At 44.9% G+C, this 21,744-nt stretch overlaps 4 protein-coding genes and 1 long non-coding RNA gene across 6 annotated transcripts in view; 2 read left to right on the forward strand and 3 right to left on the reverse strand.

Annotated features, from left to right (window-relative positions):
- LOC132463594 (uncharacterized) overlaps window positions 1–10,578 on the forward strand; it is a 147,566-nt gene extending 136,988 nt beyond the window's left edge. Inside the window, exons 2-3 of the long non-coding RNA XR_009527072.1 lie at window positions 8,714–9,545; window positions 10,199–10,578. This is a non-coding gene — a long non-coding RNA (uncharacterized LOC132463594). The remainder of the gene's footprint in view (window positions 1–8,713; window positions 9,546–10,198) is intronic.
- Window positions 749–3,388, forward strand: LOC132463551 (uncharacterized). The gene is made up of 2 exons (XM_060059817.1): window positions 749–1,235; window positions 1,678–3,388. The coding sequence occupies exons 1-2, from the start codon at window positions 931–933 to the stop codon at window positions 2,306–2,308; spliced, it is 936 nt and encodes a 311-aa protein (XP_059915800.1). The 5' UTR covers window positions 749–930; the 3' UTR covers window positions 2,309–3,388.
- LOC132462497 (protein TsetseEP-like) lies at window positions 3,019–4,482 on the reverse strand. The gene is made up of 2 exons (XM_060058050.1): window positions 4,131–4,482; window positions 3,019–3,713 (listed from the first exon to the last, which is right to left on the reverse strand). Exons 1-2 carry the CDS (start codon window positions 4,258–4,260, stop codon window positions 3,019–3,021), a joined length of 825 nt encoding a protein of 274 aa, XP_059914033.1. The 5' UTR covers window positions 4,261–4,482.
- Window positions 8,199–19,254, reverse strand: LOC132463592 (uncharacterized). 2 transcript variants are annotated; one of them, XM_060059871.1, is made up of 8 exons: window positions 18,927–19,254; window positions 17,325–17,445; window positions 17,088–17,188; window positions 16,908–16,973; window positions 16,440–16,505; window positions 16,200–16,325; window positions 15,766–15,986; window positions 8,199–8,363 (listed from the first exon to the last, which is right to left on the reverse strand). In XM_060059871.1, the coding sequence occupies exons 1-8, from the start codon at window positions 19,111–19,113 to the stop codon at window positions 8,355–8,357; spliced, it is 897 nt and encodes a 298-aa protein (XP_059915854.1). In that variant the 5' UTR covers window positions 19,114–19,254; the 3' UTR covers window positions 8,199–8,354. The 2 variants fall into 2 exon arrangements, with proteins under 2 accessions (XP_059915854.1, XP_059915853.1); XM_060059870.1 differs by lacking the exon at window positions 8,199–8,363 and having other exon boundaries at window positions 15,748–15,986; window positions 18,927–19,176.
- Window positions 10,728–12,196, reverse strand: LOC132462498 (putative nuclease HARBI1). Its single transcript, XM_060058051.1, has 4 exons — window positions 12,128–12,196; window positions 11,470–11,943; window positions 11,149–11,355; window positions 10,728–10,987 (listed from the first exon to the last, which is right to left on the reverse strand). Exons 1-4 carry the CDS (start codon window positions 12,194–12,196, stop codon window positions 10,985–10,987), a joined length of 753 nt encoding a protein of 250 aa, XP_059914034.1. The 3' UTR covers window positions 10,728–10,984.
- Window positions 19,255–21,744: the final 2,490 nt, after the last annotated feature.

Consider the following 21,744-nt stretch of genomic DNA (forward strand, 5'->3'; position numbering starts at 1 on the left):
TCGGGGATGTTGGCTGTCTTCTGCTCAAGGGACTGCTGGAGTGAGCAGCCCCTGAAAACCCCACCATCAGACACCCTGCCGTTGCACCCCACATCCACATAAAGGAAGCGGTAGTTGCTGTCCACCAGGGCCATCAACACAACTGAGAAGCTATGTTTATAGTTATAAAAAGTAGACCCTGAGGATGGTGGAGGGATAATTGAGATGTGTTTCCCATCCAAGGCACCAAGGCAGTTAGGAAATTGCCTGGTCCTGGAATCCCTTTGCCACCTTCTTCCACTCCTCTGTGGTGTTGGGGCACTGAAAAACAAAGATTATTTTTTTAATAATGTGTCATTTGTATTGATCTATTATTTTTCTTTTACAGATTGTTGAAAGAGAGAGTGATGATGTGGAGGGACTGGACGAGGAAGAGGACGTGGAAGTAGAGGAGAGCAGTGAACCTGAGGGACAAGGCAGCACCGCCTTGTCCCTCAGGTTCAGAAGGTCGCAGGCAGTAAAAGAAAGAGGCAAACAGAAAAGCAAGAAGATGAGGTCCTAAGTGCAGTTGGCAATTTTCTGAGAAACAGGACGGAACAGAGGGAGGAGGACACAATGTCAATCTTTTGTAAGAACCTCGAGATGAAAATGAGGCGAATCAAGGACCCAAATATTTTATTCGATTTAGAGCACCAGCTGGAGGAAGCCTGCTACCAGGCTTCACTTAAAGATAGAGACAACCAAGCCCCCCCCACCCAAGCCTCTCACACCTACCCTTACGCCTCGTGCCCACTGCACCGTCAGTCAACGGACGTGGGAAGGCGTGGCTGACGGATGGGGGCGTAGTCTTTGCAGAGGCATCCGTCAGCCAATCAAATCGCTTCCCGCTAACAACAACAAAGCCGGCGGGTTCTTTCCGCTTCTTCCTGCTTGTTGTGTTGTCATTGCAAGATGGATCCCGTTGTAGCAAGGATGGTGTTGGTTCAGGTTGCTGGTGCTTTGGTCCACCGACGTGGAAAGCAAGTGCATCGGCGTTGGTGGGTTCACCCCATTCTCCGGACACGCAACCAGAGAGGGGAGTATCACGCACTTGTGCAGGAGTTGCGTCTGGATGCACTCCTATTCCATCAATATTTTCGGATGCCTCCGGACTACTTCGACGAGTTGCTTGGCAAGGTCGGTCCTCTCATTACCATGGCAGACACACGGTTTCGTTCTGCAATTGGCCCTGCCGAGCGACTCGCCATTTGCCTACGGTAAGGATACTTTTTTTTTCATTTTTTATAATGATCACACAACTAGCGTTTCCATACAGCTCATTGGTGTGCACATACTGCTAGGCTATAGAAAAGGTGCCCATTTCCATCCACGGTGTTGTTTGCATAAGATTTCCTAATTAGGGAAGACATCTACCCATCTATAGCCATAGTAGTGTGCAGAGTGTTCCTGTTAAATCTCAGGTTATGTGGTAGAGCTATCTGTAAACAATCTAGTCATATTAGTTGTGGATGTCACATGGGATTATTTATGTATCAATGAAGAGTGTTGCAGAGAAATGTGTTCCATCATAAAGCCTTTCTATGAACATGGTATACAAGCAACCATGTATGAATAATAATATATCTAAGCTGTCATGACTCATGCCCTGTATATTTTAAAGTATATTTGAAGTATATTCTTTAATGCTTTCTTTTTTAGGTATCTTGCCACTGGCGATTCCTTTCACACGATTGGCTTCAGCTATCGTGTGGGCACTTCGTCAGTGTGTAGGATAGTGCGGGAGGTAGCCAGTGCCATCTGGACTGCTTTGGTGGAGGAGGAGATGTCTGTTCCCAAGAGGGCGGACTTGAGCACCATGGCCGAGCAGTTTGAGTGGCGCTGGAACTTCCCCAACTGCATCGGAGCGATTGATGGGAAGCATGTTGTGATACAAGCTCCAGGTAACTCTGGCTCCTTGTATTACAATTACAAGGGCACCTTCTCCCTGGTCCTCCTCGCCGTAGTGGACGCCGACTACCTCTTCCGGGTTGTGGATGTTGGAGGCTACGGCAGGACGAGTGACAGCGGCTCCCTCCGTAACTCCGCGTTTGGGGAAGCTCTTCGCGATGGCACCCTTGACCTCCCTCCCGCCCGCGTCATCTCCGGCGCAGAGCAGCGGGGGCCACTTCCTCACGTGTTTGTGGGGGATGAGGCGTTCCCACTCATGACCCACCTGCTGCGGCCATTCCCTGGACAACATCACACTCAGGAGAAGCGAGTGTTCAACTACCGCCTCAGCCGGGCTCGTCTGGTAGTGGAATGTGCCTTCGGGATCTTGGCATCTAGGTAGCGCATGTACCGGCGCGTGATTGGCACCAGTCCTGAGGTAGCTGAGGTGTGTGTGTGGGCCACCTGTGTGCTGCACAACTTTCTCGAGAGGAAGAAGCTGCAGGGGAGAAGACGCGGGGTGGAACCGAACATCGAGCCATCGACTGATCCTGAAGCCCTGCGTGATGCACCCAGGATGGGCTCCAACAACGCCACCAGACTGACCATCCAGATGCGGGAGGCCTACTGTGCGTTCTTCAATAAGGAGGGTGCAGTGCCATGGCAGCCAAGAGCCTAGCAACACAAAGGCTCTTCAACCAAACAGCTCTTTTAAGAGCTACCCATGTCTTAAGAAAAGAAGCACATTCCAACTACACCTGCACCTTCCTATACCTGCGTATACATTGTACATTTGCTCAAGGTTAAGTTTGAAAAGTAAATGTAATAATGATTGATAATGATTGGTTTTGTTTTTCACAGATGACCCGAGCCAGCTTTCAAGAATCCCTATTGTCTTTCTGCAAGTGTACTGAATAATTATTAATGTGCTAATATTAATATAACATAATTCCACTTCCAAATTATAATGTATTATAAATGTATTATAAAAGGAACACATCACAATCAAAGTAATTTTTTTTAATTAAGAACACACAGAACAACAGAACAACAAAACGACAGAAACACCATAATTTAACACCATAACAAACATAACCTCACTCACTCAGTCACTCAGTCACAGTCATTCTCCCTAACCTCCCCCTGTAGCGCCGCCATATCTGCCCTGGAAACGATTTGGTACACCTCGTACCGCACCATGGCTCTATTAGCACTGGAGAGCCTTCTCATGGCAGGGAGGAGGGACATAAAGAAAGTCTCGTCCTCAGAGGGGGGCTGCGGCTGTGGCTGCAGCTGTGGCTGTGGCTGTGGTTGCGGCTGTGAGGCAAGTGTAGCCAGCGGCTCCATGAATGCCAGCATGCCCTGTTCAAAGGAGGACATCTCTGGCCTCCGCCGCTTTCTACCCCTGCCCTCTTCTGGGGGCTGCACGCGCCACTGGCTCCTACCCACAGGTCCACCGTCCGCTGCTGGGACCGTGGCTGGGGCCGGGGCTGGGGCCGGAGCTGGGGCCGGGGCTGGGGCCGGGGCTGGGGCCGGGGCTGCTTCATCTGCTGCTAGTGACAGCGCACCTGCCTCTCCATGCTCCTCTATCACCACCATCACCGACACCGGGGATGGGTTGCGATGCGGGAGGTTGGAGGTGGTCCCTCTATTTTGCAGGAATGGAGCTAGGAAGCCCATCACCGCCATGTACCTCCACACAGGCTGCTTGTCGGCCCCTGCCCCACTCCTCTGGGCTTCCTTCTCCTTCACCCTCTCCCTCCGATATCGGTCCCTGAGGGATCTCCACCGCTTCACACATTCAGCCGCTGTAAATAAATATATGAAATAAAATTATTGATCACATTACAATCTACTTCATTCTTTTCATTATTATTTTCTGTAAAGACTTGAACATTTATGTCTATGTACTCTTTATAATCTATGTAGCAGTAGCTATGCTGTAGCTGCTATGTTACGTTTTTGGATTCTGCACTGCATACACGGTCCAACTCGAATTAATAAATACAGGGATATTGTTTCCAAAACGCATATGTATACAGAAAGTGCATGTTTAAACATGTGTCAGCAATTGCAACTATACATTCTAGGTAGCAGTTAATTATATATTTTGGAGGATGCTAATGCTGGACCATGCATGCTGTATTGCTAGCAGTCATTCAACACTGATTCATTTGAAAAGTAGTACATACATCGAAAATAATTAGAAAATAAATACATATTACCTGTTTCCCCCACCTCCAACGACACATCTTGCCATGCCCGATCTTTTAATGTGGTGTCCCTGTATGTGTACAGGGACTGGTCATACAAAATCGGGCGAGAGCCAACGGTGATTATCAGTTTGTCCTCCATTTTTTAAATTAACTTCTCCGCCGCTCTCCCGCTTTCCAGTATCGAGCCCGAGTCGCGTCAAAGTGCTTAAATTTGCATACGCGATCTGATTGGATGACGGATCCGTCGCTGCCGAAAAAGTTGAACATTTTTCAACTTTCTGACGGTGGCGAACGCTCCAAACGAACGGACGGATCCACAATGCATTGCGCGTCCGTCCCCATGCAAAGTCAATGGGCAACGGACAACTGACGGAGGCAGTGGGCACGGGGCGTAACGCCTCGTGCCCACTGCACCGTCAGTCAACGGACGTGGGAAGGCGTGGCTGACGGATGGGGGAGTAGTCTTTGCAGAGGCATACGTCAGCCAAGCCCAAGCATACGCGATCTGATTGGATGACGGATCCGTCGCTGCCGAAAAAGTTGAACATTTTTCAACTTTCTGACGGTGGCGAACGCTCCAAATGAACGGACGGATCCACAATGCATTGCGCGTCCGTCCCCATGCAAAGTCAATGGGCAACGGACAACTGACGGAGGCAGTGGGCACGGGGCGTAACGCCTCGTGCCCACTGCACCGTCAGTCAACGGACGTGGGAAGGCGTGGCTGACGGATGGGGGAGTAGTCTTTGCAGAGGCATACGTCAGCCAAGCCCAAGCATACGCGATCTGATTGGATGACGGATCCGTCGCTGCCGAAAAAGTTTAACATTTTTCAACTTTCTGACGGTGGCGAACGCTCCAAATGAACGGACGGATCCACAATGCATTGCGCGTCCGTCCCCATGCAAAGTCAATGGGCAACGGACAACTGACGGAGGCAGTGGGCACGGGGCGTAACGCCTCGTGCCCACTGCACCGTCAGTCAACGGACGTGGGAAGGCGTGGCTGACGGATGGGGGAGTAGTCTTTGCAGAGGCATACGTCAGCCAAGCCCAAGCATACGCGATCTGATTGGATGACGGAACCGTCGCTGCCGAAAAAGTTGAAAATTTTTCAACTTTCTGACAGTGGCGAACGCTCCAACTGAACGGACGGATCCACAATGCATTGCGCGTCCGTCCCCATTCAAAGTCAATGGTCAACGGTCAACTGACGGAGGCAGTGGGCACGGGGCGTAAGGCAGAGTGCCGTAACTTCGGGGCAGTGCACTGTGGCTCCATTGGAATGTTCAGGAGTGGGTGAGAGGAAGGCAGAAAGGTGTATCTGACGTTACGGTTGGTCAGTCATACTAAGGCATAGAGCCGTAACTTCGGGGCGGCGCACAGTAACTTCATTCGAATGCTCAGGACAAGGGTGAGAGGAAGGCAAAAAGGCGTATCTGAAGTTACGGGCTTCTGCCTCAGTTTCGCCTTGCACTTTTGAACTTACGGCAAAACACCATCTTGTTTTTTGCCCGAAAACAACCGAATTTGGGCTTGATATGTGTACATGATAAAACTAAGGCGTGTGGTTCCAAATACGTCAAAAACTCATTTTTGACCAAACTTGAAGTTATGGTCTTTTGCCTTAGCACGGCAGTACTGTCATAGAATGTCTGTATCATATACATAGCTGCTTGTGCTGCTCTCTCTCTATATATATTTGTTCTCCTTGCATGCCTTGTAAAGCAAGCAATACACTTATATAACGCATAGTCGCCTACATAAAGATATTTAACATATATCATTATATTTTTCATGATGTAGAGGCTTTGAGGCGCTCTCATTTGGCATGAACTTTGACAGATTGATTTCAGAGAGATGAGAGCGTATTGTCAACCCTGCATAATGTTAATCAGAAGTCTAAAATGATGCTATATTGCTAGATTTCAGCATTAAGGTAAATTACATTTAGGACTTTGCACAGGCATACTAACCTAATCCCCGCTTATTGGGAACCATGAGAAAGTTTCAGTGTGACAGAGACACAAGCGTCCTCTCAAGTACGGTAACTCACTTTCACTCCTGTGTGCTCACGGTATGAGAGGAGGCGCTGCTGCTGCTGGAAGTGTTTTTGATTGAGATTACTCTGAGCACGGGAATAAATTACACTTAAATAGTTAGTGAATATTTCTCTTTTCTCTGAATAATGTAACAGCACAGCAGAGAACGCGCTGTGCGCCGCGCTCTGTCTGTGCGCCGCGCTCTGTCTGTGCGCCGCGCTCTGTCTGTGCGCCGCGCTCTGTCTGTGCGCCGCGCTCTGTCTGTGCGCCGCGCTCTGTCTGTGCGCCGCGCTCTGTCTGTGCGCCGCGCTCTGTCTGTGCGCCGCGCACTGTGGAAAGCCAAGAAGGCCACTAACTGGCCCTAGAATAGCACGGCAAAAGTGCAAATCCGTACGGAATCCGTACGGTTTCCGTGCGGTTTGACAAGAATTCCGTACAGTTTTTGAATGACTAATAGTCATGGCAGTCGCTATTCGTACGGCGACCGTAAGAATAGCAAATAGGCTATTCGTACGGCAGCTTGTCACGTGACCGACGGCAGCATGTCACGTGACCGCACTTTACCTATCAGTCTGCTCGGCGCAACCCGTAAAAATAGCCATGGTAATTATAGTAATTAATTATAGTAATTAACCCTAACCCTAACCCTAACCATAACCTGCTGTGAAAATAGACTAATGCAGTATTTTTACGGCGCGCCGTAAGCATAGCCACTAGCTATTTTTACGGCGCGCCGTAAGCATAGCCACTACCCACACAGCAAAAGGACTCCGCCGCGGAGGTATTGCGGCTTCCGGAACGGACCCGCGAAACGGACCCGTATCGGAGTCCACTTGCCCTCAGGGACGGATCCGCTACGAAGGCGGATCGCGGATCCGCAGTGGATCCGCGCTGCATCCGCTCCGGATCCGCGATTAAAACCTTACCTCCGTGGCGGGTCTGTTTGGGACCCGCTGGGGGTCCGTTGGCGGTCCGTTTGGGACCCGCAAATGTATACAGACATCCGCCACGGAGCCGCAACGGACTCATAAAGATCCTGGCTCATCTGGCCCGGGTCCGTTTTGGACCCGTTTATCTTATTTTCAAAATCCCTTCTGTTCTTGCTGTAGGATAAAATAGGACAAACTAAACTATTGGATAAAACTCAAAACTATCATTCCTAGCCTAGGCTACAGCAATATAGGCCTAGGCATAAGTTTAAATATGCATTGCCTTGTATGTTTTACCTAACAATATTGTCAATAGGCATAACAATAACAGAAAAGTGTTACGTATTTTAAGAATCTAAGCTACCCACACATAGACCCAATGAAGCAGGACCAAACATATAAGCCGTAAATACTATACATAGCCACAAGGGGAGCAAGACCTTATTGAAGGCTGCTCCACCACAGAAGGCATCACCTTTAGTTGGGCGAAGAAGCCGAAGCCATTACGTCACCCCGGGCCACGCCCACTACATAGGCCACGCCCACTACATAGGCCACGCCCACTTGAAGTTCTCTACCTGTGGACTCGAGGTGGAGAGCGCGAGAGATTTTCAGCGACACCCGCGGAGGGTCACGGGCCTTAGCCCGTGGCTTGAAGTAGCTAGTTATTATCTCTCACACGTGTTTAACACCCTTTCTTCGACTTTTGTTCCATAGTCAGTTACCATACCGAAACATGTCTACTTTAACAATAAAGTGAGTTAAAAGCAATCCCGGATTTGAACCCTTTCCTTGAAGAACTACTCAGCAAAAGGTTCAAGTCAAGACATCAATTTACTGTACAAAAGTAATAACTACTCAATAGAAAAATAGAAAATTGACATTTACATTTATGGAAAATTATAGGTTATAGCCTATTCTGTTATTGTTAAGTAGTCTACGCTGGCTAGGCTACTTTATATTCATTTTGTGGACCTAATTTAGTGCTTTATAGGCATAGGTCGGTGCAGACATAAAATATGTTATCTATTAGGCTACAACATGAAATGCTGCGCTATATACAGCTAAAATATCAGAAAATGAATAACTGGTGAACGACAAGAAGTTCAATCAAAAGATTGTTTGATTGTTATTCATTGGGTGGAGGAGTGGATGGAGGAGGGACACGTCTCCTCGCCGCCCGATCCGCCGCCAGGTTGAACCACCTGATGGCGTGTTTGGTGACCTCCGCGTCCGTGGCTGACCGTGTCACCACGTTTTTCCTCACAGCACCTGTAATCAAACATTGTTTTGGGCCTACTGTAGCAGCAAGGAGAAGACTACTGGAGCAAGCACCTCGAAACATTTCGAAAACGAAGCAATAAACAGCAAATAGAACCAGCTTAACAACCGCAGCCGGTATTATTTGATAATTTAAAACTGTATAAGACGAGCCCTAATGTAGAGGATGATCCTTAGCCCCTGCCCCCATGCGTCTTTTGGTAATTTGCCTAAAATCCAAAGTATTTCTAAACAGCACTCCTGCCGTTTTCCTTCTCTACCTAAACTGGTCGCGGAGGCACTGCACTTGACATGCTAGCTCTGTTGGCTAACCTTTAGCTAACACACAGCATTGAGACTAGGGCTGTGTCCCAATTCTTAGGACGCATCCTTCGAAGGCTGCATTCGAAGGATGCGTCGACGCCGATTTCGTCACAGCGACGCGCCAAGTGCTGTCCCAATTCCAAGGGTCCTTCAAATGCGGCCTACGAATGCAGCCTTCTTTTCCCGGATTTGAAGGATGCATCGGCTGTATCCTTCGCGGCCCAACGTATCCCAAGATCCTTCACGGCCCAACTTATCCCTCCCAAGATTCATTGCGCATTCAATCCAAAAAATAAAACAACAATGTGGATTGTTGAGAATGTGGATTTGACTTTTTCATTTAAATGTAAGTATTTGGTTTCCAGTCACTCGAGTATTTAACGATACAAATGTTAAAATACTAATTTTTATCGTTAAAAACACAAATAAGTTATCCTTAAAACTTATTTCATTAAAGTAATAGGCAATATAAGTAAGGTAACGTTACAGTTAGTGAAGCTGTAACGGTAACTAAGAACACCCGTTAAGCCCTATAGTTTCAAATTTAAGAGGTCAAAATGGTTATATTTACCGAAATTGGGGGGATTATATAGATAATTTGCTATTCTGTAACGTTAGATAAATGGACCAACACGAACACAGGTTGTGGACCCTGGTTTTCAGACCGTAACGTTACAGACGTTGGGATTGATTACACAGCTAACTTGGTTATTTTGCTATTTAAGCTGCTTTTGTTTGTTAGTGTAAAGTAAAACTAATTCTAACATTTGGTTTTGCTTTAGGGAGCAAGGAGCATGCTGCTCAATTTATGAGGGGGGAGAATGACGAGCTCTTCACCGGGGTGAAACATTCGGCGAGTGTGGCTTGGGGGTAAGGAAACAATCGTTTATTTATATCGTAAGTTAGTTTATAAAAATTATTATAGGCCATTTGTATATCTACATTTGACCATCTTGTAAAGGTTAGTTAAATTAGCCCTCATTAAAAAGCAGGACAGATACAACATCCACAGAAATCGTTTACTACGATGTCCTATTTTGGGTTATTAAAGAAAGAAAGACAAAAAAATGTCACAGCTCGCATCAGTACTAGACAGCACTAGAAAAACACACAAAGAAAAAGGGTGTTTTGACTTCTACTGGTTGTCTTATTATTATGGGCTTCATATAGGATGAGGGCTAATTTAAATGTAACCTTTACAAGATGGTCAAATGTATATATTATAAATGGCCTATTGTTAACATGGGCTATTAACATGATTGATAAATGTGTCTTGTTTTCTCTGATTAATAATCTCTCTGTGTTTAGGACAATTCTGGAGAAAATAGGCCTGCAGGGGAAGGTGACTCCCCTGCAGGCAAAGAAAAAATGAGATAATTTAAAAAAATAATATAAAGTATGTACAGGTCATTTTAAATATACATTATTTGTTTTAACCATGCAAGTTAATAAACACTTTTGCTGAAATTTGTTTTGATACTGCTGTTGTTGTTAACTGCCATGATTGATTTCCTCTGCCTTAGGATTGCAAGTATCCAGGGTCAGGAGAGGGGGTAGGTGGGAAACCCACTGCTGCCACTTGGCCCTGGTTTGTCCTCATGGATGAGGTATTGGGACAGAGGCATTCCACCAACCCCCCTGTCCTAATTGCCTCCATCCTTGAGAACACACCAGGACCAAGTACAGCAGTGGTGGATCTGGAGGTGGAGGAGAAGGATGAGGAGGAAATACAGCGGCCAAGGTCCAGAAAGAGGGACAGAGAGGACGAAATGTTCCATTTGATTAAAGAGGACATGAGGCTAAATAGGGAGGCAGAGGAGAGAAGAGCCCAGGAGAGCAGGGAGAGGATGGATCGTTTTTTTTCAATTTTGGAGCGTTTGGCTGACAAATAATTTCAGTTCTGTTAACATTGTTTATTATTATTATTGAACTTATTTATCTATTTATTATTTAACTTTTTTATTCACTATTTATTAAAACGCTAATGAACTTTTTTATATTAACTAATTTATTTGTATAAAACTTATAAAACATGTATAAAACAATAAAACTATTTACAACAAAACATTCATGTGACTATTTACAACAATTATTATAAAACTACTATATACAAAAACAATGATTCAGCAGAGCAGGGAGCCCCTGGTGGTGCTGCTGGACCCGGATGGGCTGTCACATTAAAGACCCTGGTGTCTCTCCTGTCAGTGGGACATCCAGGGGTGGTCTCCAGAGTGTGCTGGATATGCCTCTCTCCACTGTCCACCGCACCGAATGGGTTTGCAGGGCTGACTCAATCGACGGCTGCCATGTCACTAAAATATATTTGGAAAAGGGCAAGAATAAGAGTGCATACTAAATACTACACAACCTTATTTTGACAAAATAAATCTTGCCACAAATTATTTGAACGGGTAAAACTATTCTACAAAACATTTTAAATAAATAGAAATAGCTTTTCAATTATATTACTTGCCTGTATATATTGGTGGTCAGGGGGGGCCTCCTCCAGGGCAGACACCTCTGCAGACAGCTGGTCCCGCCAGGGAGCACCACTGACCTCCAAACCATCGCCCCCCTCATCCTCCTCTACATCGTCCTCAGGCTCATCCTCCTCCTCTGGGGCCATGATGTCATCGGCCCCAAGGCAGATGTTGTGGAGGATGGCACATGCTGTTATGACCTGAAATGGTAAAGAAAATAAATGAAAAAATTATATATACCTCCTGAGAAAATAATAAATGTTTTTTTGATTTACTCTTAGTATTCTAAAAAATCCTGTTGAGTGATTACTTACGTGAGGTACGAAGGTGTGGTGCACCTCCAGCGCTTGCAGGAAGATGGCCCTGAACCTGGTCTTCATCATTCCAAAAGCACGCTCTATAATGGAGCGTGCCCTGGAATGATGCCAGTTGAAGCGCTGGGCTCCCACACCTCGCACTGGCCTCTTGTAGGGAGTGATGAGGGGTAGTGGGTGTTGGAGGCAAGGGTACCCGCCGTCTGCAAGGATGAAGTGCCCTGGAGGAGGGTAGAGTGACCTATACAGTGGGCTGTGGCGGAGGACTCTGGAGTCATGGACTGATCCAGGCCAGCCCACGTACGTATCAAGGAAGCGGCCCTGATGGTCACAAACAGCCTGCAGAATTATGGAGGAAAACAGTTTCCTGTTCCTGTAGCAGTGACCATCAGGGCCGCTCGGTGGCTTGATACGGACATGGCAGCCGTCGATTGGGTTAGGGTTAGGGTTAGGGTTAACCCTAAAGCGCGGTGTCTTGCCAGCCCTGCAAACCCATTGGTCACTGCCACCAGGTCTTCAGGGGTCTTCGGGAGGTGGATGACCTTAAGATAGGATAGGATAAGATCAACTTTATTATCCCACACAGGACATTTACTTGTTACAGTAACTCAAGAGTCAAAGATAGAGGAAATTAGTGATAAAATAAATATAAATATACTTTGTGGCGAATGGCCACCACCTCCTCAGTGACCCTGTGGACGATGCGGTGGACAGTGGAACGAGGCATCCCGAACACTCTGGAGACCACCCTGTATGATGTCCCACTAGCCAGCCAGAATAGAAACACCAGGGTCTCAATGGTGGCACCCCATCCATGGCTCCGCTCCTGGCCGAGAAGGTCCAGCAGCACTGCCAGGGCCTCCCTGCTCAATCGGAAATCCGTTTTGGTGTCCTGGCCATTAAAATAACGGTCCAGGACAGGAACCGTTGGATTGAGCCTGCAGTACACGGGTCTGGGCTGTTTAGTGAAAGAAACAGAAGTAAAACTGTTGAACAATAGCTGGATATTAAGTGTGGAGAGTTTAGATAGATAATGCTTAAATATCTATATATATCTATCGTTATCTATCTATGCAATAGTTATGTATCAATATATATATATATATATATATATATATATATATATATATATATATATATAATATAGTTAATAGTTATATATCAATCTAAGTTACTCAACCTTTATTTAGCTGATTAATGACAGGAACATTTTCTTATATTAATGTAAGGTTGAGACTATTTTAAATATGTAATTATATTGTCAAAGTTCAATGACATTTACGCTAGCCATATAACACGATAATGTTAACAATACTGCTGGTTAAAAGTAAGGTAACACAGCTTTACCAATCTGTGGTCGTCTCTTGCTCGGAGCCGAAGATATATCCCCCGTCGGCTCCGGCGGTGAGTATTCCCCAACTCCTCCAATAAAAGATAAAAGATAAAAAATTAAATTATAATTTCTGGCTCCATTTTTGTTGGTTTCTTTGTTGGTTTATTGGGTTTCTTTGTTTTGTTTTTTTCGCGCTGTCCGGTATAACTTCTGTTTACTAACAGGTCAGGTCAGCTGTCAGGGTGGCGGTGACAGGAGCAGCGCGTGGTGGTCACGCAAGGTAAAGGGCGGTAACGGTTTGTTACGTAAACCGGAAATGCTCCGAAAGCTAGACCGTCCCATTTCTTCGGCCTTCGGAGTGTCCTTCGCGGTCTACGTAGACCGCATCCTACGAAGGACGCGGTCTACGAAGGATGCGTCCTATGAATTGGGACACAGCCTAGTAATTACTGCCAGAGACCGGAGTGAGTGGAGGCGGGGCTATGTTGGCGCTGATGTGTGTCTGTTAACTCGCTGTCCGAGAGAAGAGAGTGTTACATATTTTAAGAACATAAGCTGCCCGCACATAGACCCTAGAAAGCAGGACCAAACATATAAGCTGTAAATACTATACATAGCCACAAGGGGAGCAGGACCTTACTGAAGGCTGCAATAACAGCTCCATCCACAGAGGGCAGCACCACAGACAGGTGAGGAGGCCGATGGTAATACGTCACACCGGCTCCTCCCACTACTTCCGGGCTTTGCGGATCCATACCATAACAGACGGTTGGAGCCAGAGCAAGCCAGAATCTCTTGGCAGCCCATAAGATAGGGTTAATATAGCTTTGGTCAGCTGGGAGACGCTCTGCACGTGCAAAGACACGCTTCAACCTCCTTTTGCTCCATAGTCCTAATTTACCATACCAAAATACTGTACCAAATAAAGTAACTGTTAAAAGCTATCCTTTGGATTTGATCACTTTCCTTGAAGAATGCTGCAATAAGAGCGAGAAAGCGCAGCTGGTATTTGTGTATCGATACGGCAGAGAATTATTATTGAAATCTATCGCAACCACCAGGCAGCCAATACGTTTGTGTGCGTTTACTTCGATAACATGATGGGCCTGTTGCCCACACCTGGGGTGTGTTTCTCTTGACATGAAAATCCACTCATAGGCGCCGGAACCTATGAGGCCGCGGGGCCAATGGCCACCCCACTTTTCATGGAAAATAAATAAATTATAATAATAATTTTTTTTAGCCTGTATTTATGAACTATTTAGTTTCTTAGTAATGTTTTGGCCTTACATTGTTACTATACAAACGAACAGAGCTTTGGCTCCCCGCGACTTTATATTGATTGAGTCTAAAACGTTCTCAACGATTCAACCAATGACTGTAGGCCTTCTACATCAATCGCGTTGCCATGGCACATGGGTCTTGTAATGTGACATGCTTACGATCTGCGATTTTTGCGACGTTCGAAACCCCCACGACGAAAGTTTGTCATGCCAGAAATTTGGGGGAATCGCATGACGTATCCATTGTTGACTTTGAGGGAATCCCGTGAACAGCTGGAGCTCACGGGCAGGAAGTGTTACTAACTAGTAAAGAAACTAGTAGCCTAAAGTAAAGACTAGTAGAGATGCGCGGTTGGCATTCATACCCACGGACACCGTGGATAATCCACGGGTTGGGTGGATTGCGTGAAAGAAAGTAAAGCGGGAAATGAAATCGCGCGCAAGGCAGCATGGGTATACCCAGCCTAGTATTGGCATATCCACTTTCTAGAATCGCACCCATGGTCAACGCCGAAGGAAACTGAAGGAATCAAAAAGAGGAAGTCTCACAGCAGAGTGCATGTCAGAAAGGTAGGATTTTTGTTATTATCATTCATTATTGCACTGATAGTAAACAGCACTGATAGTAAACAGGAACATTTTCACTAGCATATTGTCCCTACTAAATAAGTGACCGTGTCAGGTTTTCACTGACGCGCTAGCTATTGCATTGTGTTAAACATAACATCAGGCATAGGCCTACCTGACTGAAAATGTGCTTAGGCAAAGTAGCCATCAGCTGCTCAGGGTGTCATGGTCATACTATGTTTGATTTCGAGTAAAAAAAAAGAGACATCAAACGTAAAAAAAAAAAAAGGTCTATGGTATAGTAGCCTAGTCTAAAAAAGGCTACACGGTCATATTGGTATGACTGTTGCTAAGATTTTTGGTAGTGGCTATTCGTACGGCGACCGTAAGAATAGCAATTAGGCTATTCGTACGGCGTGCCGTAAAAATACTGCATTGGTCTATTTTCACTGCAGGTTAGGGTTAGGGTTAGGGTTATTACTATAATGAATTACTATAATTACGGTCGGCCCGGTTAGGGTTAGGGTTAGCGCCGAGCAGACTGATAGGTCAAGTGCGGTCACGTGACAAGCTCGGTCGCTGTACGAATAGCCACTGCCAAGATTTTTAAGGCTGCCCCAACAAACTATTGACTTTGAACGTATTTAATATTACTATGAATTATATATATATATATACTTATTGAAAAGCAAGGTCTTTGTTGCCATCCTGCTAAAAGGCTTTTTGTTGTGGACACCCTTCCAATTTATTTGATGGGACACCTCATCAGTGAACAGCCTGCCCAGGATGTTCCAGGGCACCCGCTTCACATCCTGGCCTCCAATGTTGGCCAAAGAAGAAATCTAAAAAGCAAAGACAACTTTTTTTAAATAGACAGGTAGGTAAACATTCCTAAGCTTAGGTTGCATTTAAAATGTTTTTGTACTTGGCTCACACCCTCATGGACCTGTGCCACCTTTACACACAATGCCAAACCAGGGAGATTGTCACTCACTGACTGTCCACTCGGAAAAGGCGGTTCAGGACAGGCCTGTTCAGGGCTGCTTAAATAGAATATTTGCAATAATCATGGGCAATCAATAAACCTAAACCTAATTAAGTAAGAAAGCTCACCACTCTCTGTCGAGCTGGGCCATTTGACGGTTCCTTTAAAAACTGTTCAAATGCCTCCACTGCCTCCAATTGTTCCAGGGGAAACTGAATGCTGTCCAGCATCTCCACATCTGGCCCCGGGGTGCTGTTCATCCTACTGGTGAGTAGGTTCACCTTAGCGGTAAGTTGGTCGTTTTGGTGTTTTATCGTTTCCAGCAGGCTTAGAATTTGGAACTCTGCCGCTGTTGACAGACATGAAATATAGCTAAAATGTAGTGTATCAAATATATCACGTTTCAGTGTTTATCCTCATTACTCATAATACTGACATTAGCTATTGACATTAGTTAATGACAAAAGTTATTGACAAAGTTTGAGGAAAATATGTGATGGTGAATCTTTTCCAAAATCTGTGGCACAGAATGACCCTCCAGTATTTGTCGGTTATTGCTCACCAGAGCAGGGAATGGTATCGGCCATTCTTCCCCCTCGCCATGTTGGTCTGCAGGCCAGGCTGGAAGAAGGCTGCATGTTGAGGGCTGGTGCGGGGGGTGGAGGGAGTTGAGGAGGGACTGCCGTTCCTGGCCCATAGTGAGGTGGGTGGTGTGCGAGAGTCGTCTGTTAACCATGACTGATAATACCCATGGGGCCTTTCTATTCACTAATATTTCTGATTTCAATATATCAGTCCTTACCTTGAGTAACTCTCTGCATGTTCAATGCGGGTGCAGGGTGATGCAGTCCTGCCCCATGGTGAGGTGCTAAGGGAGATAAATTGGTATTAAATGTTGTGATCTGTTAACCATGGTAGGCTGCGAGCTACAGGGCCAAACAATGGCAAACATAAAATCTCTGGTCATGCTGAACATTAATTTGTATGTTTCATTTTGGTATGCACTACCTATTTCAACCCCATGAATGGATTGACAATGTGTTTCAATACAATTTGATAATGATAAATGATTAATTTAATATTACATGCTGGATGCTAAGACTTTTCAGGCAATATTGCATGAATGCAGATGTTTTTAGCTGACAAAATATTGGGCTGAGATTTTGAAAGTTACAATTTCAGTAGAGTATGCAGAAAATCTGAGATGAGTGACCATTGCTGTGTTACGATAGATGGGGCAACTGTATTCCAAATTTTTATCAGTATTTACCTGGACAATTTTCTCCAGGTTGAGGAGCAGTGAATCTACTGCCTGGCACTCGGCGAGATAGTGGAGCTGGAGGAATGGATACACGGTGAGGGGAATATCTTTAGCACTACGAATGTTAACCACATCTCTAATATTAATGTTATGATTTTGTTATTTAGATGTTAAGAGATTATTCCTTACTCCGCCAGGGCAATTGGCTTGGAAGCACTGGTAGTGCTTCCAACTGAGACACTACATCTTCCACATCTTCTTCGCTCTGGTCAGAGTCTCCGAAACGATGGCTGTTAAGTAACCGTATCATTAGCGTTATTGCAATCTCACAATTGCCAAATATACATTTATTACAAACATCTCTGGTCTATTTTTAAATAACCTTCCTATCACTACAAAAACATAAACAAGACAGAACACACTTACACTGGCCTCCTTTGTCTCTTATCTGGTGGCCCACACTCCTGCTCTGCCTCAGACTGTAGGTCAGAGGTGTTGCAGCTGGTCTGATACTGCTCCATAATCCTACAGGCATCTTTGTAGTTGTCTAAAATATATCATCACAAATTATCATAAGGTTGAAATTAGCTGTAGACCTACACAGAATGTTAATTAGGGGTCCAAGCCAACAGGTTGGATCCCTATTGTTTTTGTAGCGATTATTAGGGGTCCAAGCCAACAGGTTGGATCCCTATTGTTTTTGTAAGGATTTTTATACTTCCTACCAAGAAAGTGGTACCACAGCCCAAACCGTAAATGGTGCAGACACGCCAATTGCATGACTAGATCCAGGTCTGTGAGGACTACGCAGACGACAAAATCCAGACCTGCCGGTCACTAGGTGGCGCTATACCAAGGAAAACGCGTTTGGGGCTATAACTCCCACACCGAACCGCCCACAGTCCAAAACGTTATACACACAGATGCACTGGAGTCTGCTGCATCTTTTGGCATAGGCCACGCCCATTTGCGTCTATCTTTTTTTTTTCTTTTTTTCGCAAAATCACGAAAAACGCTAAACTGCCTTTTCCCTACTCCTCCCACATTTCTTGACCAATCGACACCAAACTTTGCACACGACATCTTCAGACACACACGAAAAGAAATCGTTAACGATTTTGACTCGACCGTCAATGACGAAACGGTAGCGTTTTGAATATTGGTTTATAAGCTAAATAAGACTTGTAAAATGAAAAATCCCAAAAAAATCAAAATTAGACATCGGATCGAGTCCACATTTTACAGAAATGTTGGTGCTAACCTTAATGTCGTTCGATAAAAAATTCTGAAAATTTCGTCTTTAGGGGGCGCAATAAACGAGGAAATTGTTCATCTCCTAACTGGCCAAAGGAATGTTCTGAAAACGCGTTTGGGGATATACCTCCCACACCGAACCTCCCACAGTCAAAACCTTTATATCCACAGGTTCACGGTAGCGTTTTGAACACATGCTTTGCGTTGTGCCGGCGAAATGCACATTTCTTGGACCCCTGCATAACTGCTTGCAGTTCTAGTATTATTACTAAAGATATGAAAACTAGGCACAGAAACTAAGGAAACTTGTTTGGTTGATTTTTTCATTGCTGTAAAAATGCTTTTTTAGCAAGTCAATTTATATCGTTGGAAAGCCTGAAGCCTCCCCTTTTAAATGATACCACATTTGTAAGGAACATGTTTTTGTGTTATGCGCAGCAGAGCTGAGTATGTAGATTGCGCCCAAGAAAAATGTGCCAAACAGCACTCTGCCATTGACTCTTATTTTGAGCTTTTGGTACTCCCAGGTACTCTCAGGGACAATGGCAGAGCACTGAGAGTCAGACTCAGAGAGTCAATGGCAGAATGCTGTTTGGTACATTTTTCTTGGGTGCAACCTACATACTCAGCACTCCTGCTCATACCACCATGGAACATTTTAAACAATGCAAGGCAAAGACAATTTTCATAACCTAGACAGAATTGGTTATTCCAAGCAGAAGGTGAAGAAACCATGAAATTATCTTTAAACTAGAGTTTTATGAATTGGCATACCACAAGTTCTGATGATCGTCATATCATATTTTGGCCAGTTTGGCTCATGGTCCTCGCTGTTGGCAGCTGCCCTTTTGGCACGTTCTGTGTTTTTATATTTTGGCCAGTACACCATCCCGTCATCACACCACTTATCCGGGACAACAGCAATGTCCCCATTGGCAAATCTTATCAGATGAAAACTCATCCCTAATGTAGGAAGAAAGACGATAGCGCAATGACATTCAACCACATGTTTGTTTTTTTAAATGGAAAGTTCTGCAGAGAAGGGAAAGTTGAAAAAGTTGAAAGTTGGCGCATGTATCAATTCAGCATAAAATTCTGCATAAAATGTAATTCCCCCTGGCTTTTTGATGTATAATGTTATGTATTATATGTCATCTCATATTTAGAAAACATGAAATTATGGATTATGGAAAAATACAACCTTTTCTGAAATACTTTTTCATCCAGAGTAATTAAGTAATGGAAGTCATAGTCAGAAGTCAGTAGTCAACCATATTATTTGAGTTTTTAACTTGAACTGATTGTTTAAACTGATTGATTGATTGAACTGATTCATAGTCAGTAGTCAACTATATAATTAGAGTTTTTAACTTGAACAGATTGTTTAAACCGATTGATTGATTGAACTGATTCATAGTCAGTAGTCAACTATATAATTAGAGTTTTTAACTTGAACTGATTGATTGAACTGATATATAGTCAGTAGTCAACTATATAATTAGAGTTTTTAACTTGAACTGATTGTTTAAACTGATACATTTATTGAACTGATTGTTTTTGTTGTTTTGTTTCATTTAGTGGAGGAGAGGTATGGCCACAAAACCATCCCTGTACGGGAAGGCTACACATTTCTGTCGCAGCGCTGACACCTCAACCGACTTCAGCTCATCAGATGCATCATTTACAGCAAATATGTTCATTCTGTCGGAGTTGAAGGGGTAGGTATAGAATGGAGACTGCCGGGAAAATTCAGTGTAAATAGCGTACACACCATTATCATTTTGGATAATGTTTTTGATAAGGCAGACTTTATCCCCCACCAGAAACATGTTGTCCCCTGTTGATAGTTTTACCATCCACCTTTCACATCGCATTTCCCCATATTGCGCATGAACTCCCAGGCCAACAACAATTGGGCCCACAAAATGCTCCCTTTTCCCTTTCTGCTGCATCTTTTGGCATAGGCCACGCCCTTTTGCGTCTATAATTTTTTTATAGACGCAAAATCGCGAAAACCGCTAAACTGCCTTTTCCCTACTCCTCCCACATTTTTTGACCAATCGACACCAAACTTTGCACACGACATCTTCAGACACACACAAAAGGAAATCGTTAAAAACAAAATTAGACATCGGATCGAGTCCACATTTTAAAGAAATGTTGGTGCTAACCTTAATGTCGTTCGATAAAAAATTCGGAAAATTTCGTCTTTAGGGGGCGCAATAAACGAGGCCATAGCATCTCCTAACTGGCCATAGCAGTTGACAGGAGCATGAAATTGCAGTACATGTTCCGGTCCAGGAATCCTGCCAGCACCACAGGGCCAGTGTACAGTAAGAACTGTCGGAATTCAGTTGCCTTCCAACGGTCCAACTCCCTAAGCGACCGTGGTCTCCTGGCAAATTCAATTGGCACGTAGGGTCTCATGGACTGGAGTTTGCCTGACATCCTGTCCACTATTAATGCCGGCAGTCTTACTGGTAACGGAGCCAGGTCTGGAGCAGTTTCCTTACAATGCCCAAACACACTAGATGCATATAATCTAAGGGAAACTGTGTTACCATGCCAATCTTGACATTCTGAAATGGATGTGGCCCCTCATGATGGTGTAATTCATCAACCTTCAGGTTGAATGAGATGTCAGTTCTAAGGGGGTACTCTGGTCCAGGGAAAGACACGCCGGTTCTGGTATTTCCCTTGGTGTAGGCACGTATCGCACCCATAAGCATTATGGGCCTTTGTTTTTTTCACAAAGGCCCGTGCAGGGGTATCACAGACTACCGTGTGAAGCTGAATCTTAAGGTTCTTATCTCCAAAACAAAACCCAGCCTCTAGCTCCTACAGTTCTCTGACAAAATCAAATTGGAACTCTGTGGCCGAACTAGGTGTTTTTGGTCCACAGTACGCCCCAATGACCACAGGTTCCTTCATGGGGACGCTAACCAGTAAGCCAAGGATGGGCCACAGCTGTACAGTGGAACTTTTAAATAAAGGTAGACCATCGATATTAATCTGCAGCCCCAATGTCATGCCCTCTGCCAGTGTTTTGGCATATTTGCTTAGGGTGGACTTCAAGGAGGAAAGGATGCCAAAGTGATGGTAGTTCCCCCCAGCCTTCTCCTGAATAGCATAATGCATTTTTGTCTTGAGAAGGGTCCTACCATCCTTTGGCAGATTGGGATGGGTTATATGGAGTATACTCAACAGTGCAGTCAGGGCAACCATGGAAATGCCAAAACTCACTGCCCAGTTGGCCATGTTATCAGAAAGTGATGTTAGGTCATCATCATTTTCAGAATCTGAACCTGATGTCCCATCCCCATCACACCCATCCCAATACACATCATCAAAATCTGCCTCAAATTCCATGTCCTCTTCAGTAAGAACTTGCACCTCTGGCATTGCATGTGCACCTGAAGAGGGTTGGGCAGTGTTCTCAGACTCTGTCATCTGCCCCTATTCCTGTCATGTCAGTCATGTCTGTCCTAATTTGATTAAGCCTTTTTTGAACATCTGCACGTGTCCTTCGTCTTAAGGCTGATAAGGAGACAGGCACAGTCTTTCTATTCATTTTTGTTCTAAAAGACATTTC

This window comes from Gadus macrocephalus, chromosome 8 (assembly GCF_031168955.1).
Source record: "Gadus macrocephalus chromosome 8, ASM3116895v1".
Taxonomy (NCBI): Eukaryota; Metazoa; Chordata; class Actinopteri; order Gadiformes; family Gadidae; genus Gadus; species Gadus macrocephalus.